This window comes from Cetorhinus maximus, chromosome 1 (genome assembly GCF_964194155.1).
Source record: "Cetorhinus maximus chromosome 1, sCetMax3.hap1.1, whole genome shotgun sequence".
Lineage (NCBI taxonomy): Eukaryota > Metazoa > Chordata > Chondrichthyes > Lamniformes > Cetorhinidae > Cetorhinus > Cetorhinus maximus.
Genome location: NC_135879.1, coordinates 243065004 through 243077649, shown reverse-complemented (window position 1 = coordinate 243077649; position 12646 = coordinate 243065004). Strand labels below are relative to the sequence as shown.

At 46.4% G+C, this 12646-nt stretch overlaps 1 protein-coding gene across 1 annotated transcript in view; it reads left to right on the top strand.

Annotated features, from left to right (window-relative positions):
* dysf (dysferlin, limb girdle muscular dystrophy 2B (autosomal recessive)) overlaps positions 1-12646 on the top strand; it is a 322715-nt gene that overhangs the window by 100864 nt on the left and 209205 nt on the right. Inside the window, exon 17 of the mRNA XM_078555028.1 lies at positions 11649-11764. Within this exon, the coding sequence (XP_078411154.1) occupies positions 11649-11764 (116 nt within the window). The remainder of the gene's footprint in view (positions 1-11648; positions 11765-12646) is intronic.

The window sequence follows — 12646 nt, the reverse complement described above, 5'->3', positions numbered from 1 at the left end:
ACGGCACAATGTGGAGAAGAGCAGGGCAGTTCTCCCAGTGTCCTGGTCAATATTTATCCCCCAAACACCATCACTAAAACTGGACCTGGTTAACATCACATTGCTGTTTGTGGGACCTTGCTGTGTGTAAATTGGCTGCTGCATTTCCTACATTGTTACAGTGACATTGGCTGGAAAGCACTTTGGGATGTCCTGAGGTTGTGAAAGGTGCTATATAAATGCAAGCTCGTTCCTTCTTTTAGCTCACCAAGCACATCACCCTGGCCTAGTTAATGTGTTGCTCCTTCCTGTAACTTTGCCAGGTTTACTGAACCTTAACCCTGATGCTGTTTGGAAGGCAGATGGTCTTTGGAGGTTTATGTGGAAAGGGATTAAACATGAAAGCCCAGGGCCTTGGATGTTCCTGTACGTTCCACAATGTGCAACGCACCTCAGGAAAGATATATCGGCCTTGGAGGGGGAACAGGGCAGATTCATCAGAACGAGGCCAGGACAAGTTGAATTATAAGGTTGGAGGATCCAGAGCTCCTATTCTGAGACATGAAGTATGCTGAGTGTAGGAGGCTTGGTTTGAACACCTAATTTTGGACCAAATTCCCCACAACTGGGAGTTTCCCCACCTCCTGTCTGGGTCTGTTGTAGGTTAATAAATAGAGATTGATTGCTTGCACTGATTAATCAGCAACCCCATGGCCATTGCCTTATTTGATGACCAAGATGGTAGCAGGGGGACTGGATGGATTTGGTTGCTGCCCATCCAACAATTTCTATGGTCCAAAGAGGGCATAATCGTAAAATTAGATTGTTAGGAGTGACATCAGGGAGCATTTATTCACACATGTGGAAATCTGGAACCCTCTCTCCCCAAAGGCTGTGGATGCTGGGGGTAAATTGGATTTCAAGACTGAGCTCGATTGGCTTTTGTTGGGTAAGGATATCAAGGGGTATGGAACAAAGGAAGGTAATTGGAGTTGAGCCATGGTATAACCAAATAGTGGGAGAGGCTGAAGGGGCTGAATTCCCCTTGTCCTGTATACAGAATGATAGCTGCAAAGGGGCTCTTACAGTGCAGTGGGTAGCATCCCTGCCTCTGAGCTAGGAGTTAAGGGTTCAAGTCCCACTCTGGGACTTGATGGCCAAGGAAGGGGAGTTCATAATGCAGCCAAAACAGGGATGAGTATCAACTTGTAAACAATCCTTCCCACACACAAATGGCAGGTGGTGAGAGCGGGAGCGATTCCTGGTCACCCATGAGATGGAAAGAAAATTGGAACCTCACTACCGTTGCTGTCCATAGCTCTGGACTAAAAGATGCACATAAAAGTGTATGTTGCCATGGCAACCCAGACTGCTTGGGTGGATGGCCAGTGTGGACCAGATTGGTGCAGACAGCACACATTTTGATCCCTGTTGTAGCTGGGATGGATTCGGGACCTGCCTCCTTGTCCTGCCCATACTGGAGGCTATGGCACTGTGGGCTGGACTCACCACCAGGCAGAGAACTGAAGAAGTTAAATTGCATCAGAAATACAATGCGCAGTATTGAGTTACATAGGAACGTAGCGCCTAGGAGCATTTGTAGGCCATTCAGCCCTTCAAGCCTGCTTCACCATTTGAAAGGATCACGGCTGATCTGGTTGTGGTCTCAGCTCCACTTTCCTGTCTGCCCCCCCCCCACCCAGAGCCCTTGACTTCCTTGTCGATCAAAAGCCTGTCTAACTCTGCCTTGAATAAATTCAACCACCCAGCCTTCACTACCTTCTGGGGAAGAAAATTCCACATTCTGATGACCCTCTGAGAGGAAAAAATTCTCCTCATCTCCATATTAAGAGGGAGACCTCTTATTACTATATCCCCGAGTTCTAGTTCCCCCCACAAGAGGATACATCCTCTGGGTATCCTGTCAGGATCTTATATGTTTCAATAAGATCATCTCTCAATCTGCTAAACTCCAATGAGTGCAGCAGGCCCAACCTGTCCAACCTTTCTTCAGAAGATAAGCCCTTCATCCCAGGTATGAGTTGAGTGAACCTTCTCTGAACCATAGAACCATAGAACCATAGAACACTACAGCACAGAAAACAGGCCATTCGGTCCTTCTAGTCTGTGCCGAAATATTATTCCGCTAGTCCCATTGACCTGCACCCAGTCCATAACCCTCCAGACCTCTCCCATCCATGTATCTATCCAATTTATTCTTAAAACCTAAGAGTGAGCCCGCATTTACCACGTCAGATGGTAGCTCGTTCCACACTCTCACCACTCTCTGAGTGAAGAAGTTCCCCCTAATGTTCCCCCTAAACCTTTCCCCTTTCACCCTAAAGCCATGCCCTCTCGTGTTTATCTCTCCTAATCTAAGTGGAAAGAGCCTACTCGCATTTACTCTGTCTATACCCCTCATCATTTTGTAAACTTCTATCAAATCTCCCCTCATTCTTCTACGCTCCAAGGAATAAAGTCCTAACCTGTTTAATCTTTCCCTGTAACTCAACTCCTTAAGACCCGGCAACATCCTAGTAAATCTTCTCTGCACTCTCTCAATCTTACTGATATCCTTCCTGTAGTTAGGCGACCAGAACTGCACACAATACTCCAAGGTTGGCCTCACCAATGTCTTATACAACCTCACCATAACATCCCAACTCCTATACTCAATACTTTGATTTATGAAGGCCAGTATGCCAAAAACTTTCTTTACAACCCTGTCTACCTGTGACGCCACTTTCAGGGAATTATGTATCTGAACTCCCAGATCCCTGCGTTTCTCGCACAATTATATCTTTTTTCAAATAAGGAGACCAAAACTGTACACGGTGATCTGGTATTGCTGCTTTTGAAGTAATATCCCACAGCCCTCCCAGTGATTCAAGCTGCAATACTCTGACTCTTTTTGGTCTAACAGCGCTTGTGGAGAGAAAAACAGTTAACGTTTCGAGTCCATATCACCCTTCTCCAGACCGATCTTCAGAGGGTCATAGGGACTCAGAATGTTAACTCTGTTTCTCTCCCCACAGATGCTGTCACACCTGCTGAGTTTTTCCAGTATTTGCTGTTTTTGTTTCAGGTTTCCAGCATCCACAGGATTTTGCTTTTTACCCTGACTTTTTATTTGTTCATGGGAAGTGGGCTGGTCAGGCCAGAATTAATTGTTACTGAGACTCCAGAGCAGCATCCTGCTTAAGGAAGTACCTCCCATTTTTTCACAATTCATAGCAAGCCCACACCTTACACTGTATCAGTCATCGAGGGACACAAATCACAGATATGTTGTTGGGAGTCACCAATAAGTGGACAGGTAGTTTCCTGACTGAGAGGGAGCAGACTGAGACACATATCATCCTTGTCAGGAGAGGGGATTTAGAGACACCAGTCAGTGTCCAGATATCTCCCTGAGAGAGGGACCGAGAGGCACCAGTCAGTGTACAGAAATCTCCCTGAGAGAGGGGGACTGAGAGACACCAGTCAGTGTACAGATATCTCCCTGAGAGAGGGACCGAGAGGCACCAGTCAGTGTACAGATATCTCCCTGAGAGAGACTGAGACACACCAGTTAGTGTACAGAAATCTCCCTGAGAGAAGGACTGAGAGGCACCAGTCAGTGTACAGATATCTCCCTGAGAGAGTGGGAACAGCGATACCAGTGTACAGATATCTCCCTGAGAGAGGGACTGAGAGACACCAGTCAGTGTACAGATATCTCCCTGAGAGAGGGACTGAGAGACACCAGTTAGTGTACAGAAATCTCCCTGAGAGAAGGACTGAGAGGCACCAGTCAGTGTACAGATATCTCCCTGAGAGAGTGGGAACAGCGATACCAGTGTACAGATATCTCCCTGAGAGAGTGGGAACAGCGATACCAGTGTACAGATATCTCCCTGAGAGAGGGACTGAGAGACACCAGTCAGTGTACAGATGTCTCCCTGAGAGAGGGACTGAGAGACACCAGTCAGTGTACAGATATCTCCTTGAGAGAGGGACTGAGAGACACCAGTCAGTGTACAGATGTCTCCCTGAGAGAGGGACTTAGAGACACCAGTTAGTGTACAGATGTCTCCCTGAGAGAGGGGGGCTGAGAGACACCAGTTAGTGTACAGACATCTCCCTGAGAGAGAGGGACTGAGAGACACCAGTTAGTGTACAGATATCTCCCTGAGAGAGGGACTGAGAGACACCAGTTAGTGTACAGATATCTCCCTGAGAGAGGGGGACTGAGAGACACCAGTTAGTGTACAGACATCTCCCTGAGAGAGAGGGACTGAGAGACACCAGTTAGTGTACAGATATCTCCCTGAGAGAGGGACTGAGAGACACCAGTTAGTGTACAGATATCTCCCTGAGAGAGGGGGACTGAGAGGCACCAGTCAGTGTACAGATATCTCCCTGAGACCGTTAACTGAGAGACAGCAGTTTGATTTGAATTAATAATTGATTTAGTATCAATTGTGATTGGCAGAAGAGAATTCCAAGCTTCTACCAATCTTTGTGTGTAGAAGTTTTTCCTAGTTTCACTCCAGTGAGGTCTAATTTCTAGACTGTGTCCTCTAATCGTAAATTCCCTAACCAGTGGAAAACCTATCCATATATCGATCTATCGTACTCGTGAAATAATTGATCAAAACGTCCCTTAACCACCTAAATTCCAGGGAATACAACCCTAGTTTGTGCAATGAACCTTGGAATTTAACCCTTGGATTGCAGATCTAATTTTGGTAGATGTATGCTGTACTCCCTCCAAGGCTCATATCTGCCTTGCTCTGCCTTCTCTCTCTCTCTCTCCACTCTTTCTAACACCCCGTTAACTGTCTCCATTTCTCTTCCATTTCTTTGTGCTTCAGATATTTCCCCAGTGATGTCCGAGACCATCAGCGGCTGTAGGTTTTGATGGACAGTTTTCTTTATGCCGTGATTTCTTTTTGGGGTCTTTTTGTTTGCATTGCATTGGAATGGCAGCGAGGTCCAAGTGACGTCTGAGTGAGACTCTGCTTGAAATGTTCTTTTCTGGCGCATGGGCACTTGCTTTAACTGCACAACAAAAACGGGAAAACAACACTCCCAAATCCAACGGGCAGTTAAACGCACCTCTCCCTCTCCCTTGCCCTCTCCCTCACCCTCACCTCGCCCTCTCCCTTGCCCTCTCCCTCATCCTCTCCCTCTCTCTGAGCTCCTGACTGGTTTGAGGCTTTCCTGTATCTCACCCATTAACCTTTGGCATGAGTCCATATGCCTCTCTGTGACACACAGGGCACCGGTGTGGGATTGGATGGGAGGAGTTAGGAAACCCATCCAATATCCATAAGAGGCGAAGGTTGCAAACCAAGGAGGTGATGGAGAGCAGTGCCAGTGTGCCAAGAGGAGGAAGGAAGTGTGGAGAGTGTGGGTAGAATGGCCTATCAATCTCCTCTTTACCAATATACAAACATACAAAATAGGAGCAGAAGTGGGCCATTCGGCCCCTCGATCCTGCTCTGCCATTCAACAAGATCATGGCTGATCTGTCATAGAGTCATAGGTTCATAGAGGTCTACAGCACAGAAGAAGGCCCTTCGGCCCATTGAGTCTGCACCGGTCAAACAAGTACCTAACTAGTCTAATCCCATTTTCCAGCACTAGGCCCATAGCCTTGTATGCCATGGCATCGCAAGTGCACATCCAAATACTTCTTAAACCTTATGAGGGTTTCTGCCTCTACCACCCTTTCAGGCAGAGTTCCAGATTCCCACCACCCTCTGGGTGAAAAAATTCTTCCTTACATCCCCTTTAAACCTCCTGTCCCTTACCTTAAATCTATGCCCCCTGGTTATTGATCCCACCACCAAGGGGAAAAGTTCCTTCCTGTCTACCCTATCTATGCCCCTCATAATTTTATACACCTCAATCATGTCCCCCCTCAATCTCCTCTGCTCCAGGGAAAATAACCCCAGCCTTTCCAATTTCTCCTCATAACTAAAACTCTCCAGCCCAGGCAACATCCTGGTAAATCTCCTCTGCACTCTCTCTAGTGCAATCACATCCTTCCTATAATGCGGATCTCAGAACTGCACACAATACTCTAGCTGTGGCCTAACCAGCGTTTTATACAGTTCCAGCATAACCTCCCTGCTCTTATATTCTATGCCTCGGCTAATAAAGGCAAGTATCCCATATGCCTTCTTAACCACCTTACCTATCTGTCCCACTACCTTAAGGGACCGGTGGACATGCATACCAAGGTCACTCTGATCCTTGGCACTTCCCAGGGTCCTACCATTCATTGTGTATTCCCGTGCCTTGTTTGTTCTGCCCAAGTGCATCACCTCACACTTATCCAGATTAAATTCCATTTGCCACTGATCAGCCCATCTGACCAGCCCGACTATATCCTCCTGTAATCTAAGGCTACCCTCCTCACTATTTACCACCCCACCAATTTGCGTGTCATATCTGTTTGTGTTTCGATTTCCACATTCCCATCTAACCCCAATAACCTTTGATTCCCTTGCCTAACAAGAATCTATCCACCTCAGCCTTATAAATATTCAATGACCCCACCTCCACCACCTTCTGAGGCAGAGAGTTCCAAAGTCGCACAACCCTCTGAGAGAAAAAATTTCTCCTCATCTCTGTCCTAAAAGGGCGACCCTTAATTTTAAAACCGTGCCCCCTAGTTCTGGACTCACCCACATCCTTTACACGTCCACCTTGTCAATACCGTTCAGGATCTTATATACTTCAATCAAGTCACCCCTCACTCTTCTAAACTCCAGTGGAAACAAGCCCAGTCTGTCCAACCTTTCCTCATAAAACAACCCACTCATTCCAGGTATCAATCTAGTAAACACCCTCTGAACCACCTCCAATGCATTTACATCCTTCCTTAAATAAGGAGACCAAAACTGCACACAGTATTCGAGATGTGGCCTCATCAATGCCTTATCCCTTGCTCCATCTGCAGCCTCCTGGTGCACAACTAACAAGGGAATTCGGCAATGCTTAATCATAAGTAGGCCCTGTACTGTAACCCCTGACCTAGAAGTTGTTTGATGGTGCAGTGCAGGGTTGCCTTTATAAATTAGTATTGAGTTCAAAGTCAAGGCTGGAAATTAAGTCAGGAATTCAGTGAGCGGGAAGCCTACTCCCTATCAAGGTCTTCTTAATACATTGTTATTCCGCTTCTGGTACACTCCCCTCCTCCCCAAAGGAGGCAAAGGGGTGAAATTTAACTTCAGTGGGAAGCAGTGGATGAGTCGCCTATTGTACAAGCCGCCCGACTTTCTGTCCATTCAGCCAATGGAAAAGGCGAATCGTGTGGGATGCACAGGGAACAGCTGAGCTACTGGGCTCTCCCATTAGCCTCTGGGGAGTGACCTCGATGGCCATTGTCCACCTTCAAGAGTGTGAGCAGGACAATTGACTCTGATTTAAGGCATGGGTCCAACCTAAGCCAACTCTCACCCTAAGTTCTCCAAATAGCAAAGCGTTTTAAGAGTTTTAAAGAGTTTATGGAAGTTCAGTTACAACCGTTTACAAACATGGCAGCTCCTGTCAATCAAAATGCACTCCATTGTGGCCCCCATATTCAGTACAAGGTGTTCTCTATCCCTTTAATCGGCCTTGTGCACATGAACAAGAGCAGGTCAGAGGCTAGGAATCCTGCAGCGAGTAACTCACCTCCTGACTCCCAAAGCCTGTCCACCATCTACAAGGCACAAGTCAGGAGTGTGATGGGACTCTCCCCACTTGCCTGGATGAGTGCAGCTCCAACAACACTCAAGAAGCTTGACACCATCCAGGACAAAGCAGCCCGCTTGATTGGCACCACATCCACAAACATTCACTCCCTCCACCACCGACGCACAGTAGCAGCAGTGTGTACCATCTACAAGATGCACTGCAGGATTTCAGCAAGGTTCTTTTGACAGCACCTTCCAAACCTGGAAACTTTATTACCTAGAAGGGCAGCAGCCACCACCACCACCACTTAGAAGTTCCCCTCCAAGTCACTCACCATCCTGACTTGGAAATATATCGCCGTTCCTTCATTATCGTTGGGTCGGAATCCCTCCCTAACAGCACTGTGGGTGTACCTACACCAAATGAACTGCAGCAATTCAAGAAGGCAGCTCACCACCACCTTCTCAAGGGCAATTAGGGATGGGCAATAATACTGGTACAGCCAGCGAAGCCCACATCCCATGAATGAATAAAAATAGAAACCTCCCTCTCCCCTCACACCAATAGCAGAACCTTGTTGGCTGATGGATGCATTGCATGAAGAGGCCTTGTGATTTGGTTGCCTCTAACCATAACTTTGTTATATAACATCTGCTGTGCCCTTATGTCCATACCAAACTCGACCAATACCCAACCTTGTTTTCAGCTGCATGTGCATGAGTGTGGCATCTCATGTACTCATAATCAATGATTCATAAAGTCTCCAAAGGTCTTGTGTGTATGTACAAATGCTCCAGTAAGGACAACCAGCAGGTTTAGGAATGGGAAAGTATGGGATTAGACTAAATTCAGAGCACAGAAACATGGCATCTGATCTGCCCACGCCCACCTGATCATTGCTGGTATTTGTGCTCCACATGAACCTCCTCCTACCCTACTTCACCCAGTTACATTTTGTACACATCCCAGTGAATTGATAGAGGGCTGTTCCATTGGCTCGAGTAAGAGGAGGCAATAGTGTTACTCTCACAAGAACAAACTCAAACCCGTCCATAGAAGTTTCTGATTGGGGTCAGTGCCACGCTCACCATATTCATCCCTTAATCTGTCTCTGGAGCATCTCTTTGCTACAATGGTCTTCCCTCCAACTAAATACGACCTGTTTCTACCCAAACAAATGGAATTGGTGCATGATGAAAACCTGGATCATCGTAATCCTTGTTCCACTTTCTCACAATAGAACAGGGATGAACCTGAAATGGAAAATCCATTGATTCATTTTGACAAGATAGTCCTGCCCACCCCCCACTGAATTCATTGACAAAGCTCCACTTTGTGTTACATCATGGGTGCAGTTTCTGTCTTTCTGGCTGCATGTGGCCTGAGGAAGCTTGATGTCGGTGTTGGTGCTGGTGGTGTCGGGAATAATGTTGGTTTCTGGCATTTGTGTTGGGAATGGTGTTGATCCTGGGAGCGCTGTTGCTGCTGGGAAGCGTCTTGGGAATGTCGTTGACGTTGAGAATGTTGTTGGGCATTATGTTGGTGTTGGGAATAATATGGGGAATGTTATTGGGAATAATTTTGGGAGTGATATTGAGAACGGTATTGGAGTTGGGGAAGTTGATGTCTGTGCTGGTTCAGATACTCTACATAATTACAAACCATTGACTCTTCAGCTTTCATTGGCACAGTGGAGGGTAAATTGATCTTTGATAGACCCAGAGAGAGGTATATTTACCGTTGTGTTTGGGGGGGAGGGGCCCTGAGGTAATGTAAACTCTTGCAAACCCACATCTAAAAGTTTACCCCTGCCAATTGATTTTTTAACAAATAAAAACAGAACATGCTAGAAAACTCAGCAGGTCTGTCAGCAACGGTGGAGAGAGAAACAGAGTTAATGTTTCGAGTCCAATATGCCTGAAAAAGAGTCATATTGAACTCGAAACCTTAACTCTCTCTCATTCCACCAATGCTGACAGACCTGCTGAGTTTTCTAGCATGTTCTGTTTTTATTTCCGATTTCCAGGATCTGCAGTATTTGGCTTTTATGATTGATTTTTAAAGTTCCTTTTGGAGATGTGATGTGGCTGGCATTCATTTCCCAATACTATTTGCCCTTATACAACTGCTACACCGCTCCAGGTGGTAGTTAAGAGTTAACAACCTTTGTGGTCGGGCCGGAGCAGTATCTATCCGTAAGTATAAGACCAGGTAAAGAGGACAGGTTTCCTTTCCTAAAGGGGATTGGTGAATCAGTCGGGTTTTTAATAAACATGCAACGACTCCCTGGTCACATTTTCTGACACCAGCTCTTTATTCCCAGAGTATTTTTTTTCTCTCCAAATTCAAATTCTCAAACAATGGTGGAATTTGAGCTCATCAGTTGGATTGTTAACCCTGTAAAATACCCATATTCATTAACCAGGAGATTGGAAATCTTTCCAACCATTGTTTGCGTCCTCTTTGGTCCTTAATTAGATCATTGGGCGCTGATTTGATTCACATAAGGGAGAAAGTACCTGAATGAGGTGTGTCCTAATCAAGGGGTTGAACATGATAAAGGGATTTGATGGGCTAGATATGGAGAAACTATTCTGTCTAGTGCAGGAACCCAGAACTCCCTGAGAATGATGGAGCACAGAACAAGACCATTTGGTTCAATGTGTCAATGCCAGTTCTTTGGAAGAGCTATCCAAATAGTCCCACTATGCTGCTCATTTCCTGTAGCCCTGCAAATATTTCCCCCCTCAAAAATGTATCCAATTCCCTTTAGGAAGTTGCCCTTGAATCTGCTTCCACCTGGCTTTCTGGCAGCGCCTTCCAAATCCTAATAACTCGCTGTTTAAAAAAAGTCTCCTCAAGTCACCTCTGGATCTCTCACTTGTTAACTTAAATCCGCGTCTTCTGCTTACTGACCCACCGAAATAGTTTCTCCATGTCGACTCTATCGAAACCCCTTATGACCAGATACTCCAAGTCACCCACCATCCTGATTTGGAAATACATCGTCAGCCCTTCACTGTCGCTGGGACAAAGTCCTGGAAGTCCCTCCCTAACAGCACTGTGGGTGCTACCCTGAGGAACTCCTGCAGTGATGTCCTGGGACTGAGATGACTGACCTCCAACAACCACAACCATCTTCCTTTGTGCTAGGTATGACTCCAACCAGTGGAGAGTTTCGCCCATTGATTTAAATGTTGACAGGGCTCCTTGATGCCACAGTCAGTCAAATTGCGCCATGGGCAGTTGCTGGGTTTTTTAAAAATTCAATGATTAAATCTGGAATATAAAGCTAGTCTCAGTAATGGTGACCATGAAACTATCATCGATTGTCATAAAACCATCTGGTTCACTAGTGTCCCTTTAGGGAAGGAAATCTGCCGTCCTTACCTGGTCTGACCTACATGTGACTCCAGACCCAAAGCAATGTGATTGACTCTTAACTGCCCCTCTGAAATGGTGTGGCGAGCTATTCAGTCCAAGGGCAATTAGGGATGGGCAACAAACGCTGGTCCTTGCCAGTGACACCCACACCCTATGAACGAATAGATTTTATAAAATGCTACCTCACTGTCTAGGACAGTCACTCTCACCTCAACTCTTGAGTTCAGCTCTTTAGTCCATGTTTGGGCCAAGACTGTAATTGGGTCAGGTGCTAAGTGACCCTGGCAGAACCCAAACTAAGCGCCAGTGAACTGCTTATTGCTGAGTAAGTGCCATTTGATAGCACTGTAACGACATCTCCCATCACTTTTCTGATTGGGATTGTGGAAGTAGGGTTATGGTTGAGTGGGTGGGGTGATTTGGACTGGGTGGGTGGGGGCGAATTGTGATTTGGGTGGGAGGGGGATTGGGACTGCACGTGGGAAATTTGGATTGGGTGAGCGGGGGTGGGGTGGGGTGTGATTTGGGATGGGGTTGCGGTTTTGCTGAAGTTCGAACCCAAAGTAATGTTTTATCCTGCACCTCTTTGTGTTTCTTTTCTGGCTCCCTGACAGTTGATGATGGCCTGGGATACCTCCCAACGTTCGGGCCCTGCTTTGTGAATCTGTACGGAAGCCCCCGAGAGTTTACAGGCTTCCCCGACCCTTATGTGGACATGAACCTCGGAAAGGTATGAAGCGCGGGTACTCTCCATGTAACCTGCTAACGTCATGTGAAGCCAGTGGACAGAAAGTAACTCCCCCAATCATTTGATTGCAAGGGAAACTCAACGTCTAAATGTGTTTTCCTTTTAATATTGTGAAGCTGAGGTGAAAGTTCAAAAGTCAGAGCGCAGGGCAGCCAATCATAGCAATAATAAAGGAAGAGCTTCCATTTATTTAGCAGTTTATCGCATCTTCAGGGCACCCCAACGTACTGTTTAATCATTGGCAACACAGCAGCCAATTTGCGCACAGCAAGCTCCCACAGTCATGTGACGATGACCAGATAGTCTGTTTTTCGGCTGCTGATTGAGGAATGGACATTGTCCAGGACACTAGGGAGATGGGGCCAAGGCTTAACACCTCAACTAAAATGTTGCAGGGCTCATCCCCAAGAGGTGCTGCCAGACATAATTTGACTTTGAGCCAAATGAGAAGATTTTAGATCAAATGACCAAAAAATCTTGGTCAATAAGGTATAGCTTTAAGAAGCATTTTAAAGGAGGAGAGAGAAAGATAGAGAGGTTTAGGGAGGGAATGTGCAAGAGGTGAGGATTGGAGTGGTGCAGATATTTCAGAGCTTTTAGGGCTGAAGGAGTTTAGATAGATGGGGGATGGGGGGAGGGTAGGCGCAAGGCTATGGAGGGATTTGAAAAGGAGGGTTAGAGTTTTATAATTGAGTTGTTTCTGACCTAGGAGCCAATGTAAATGAGCATAGGCATCGGCTGGTTTACTGACCCCTCCCCTGATGTTCAACTATCAGTTGCCTGATTTTGAAAACTGCCCTTCTTCAACATGTAAGAGTCAGAGATGGAGTGATGGGTCTTGATGTCAACCCATCGAGTATGCCT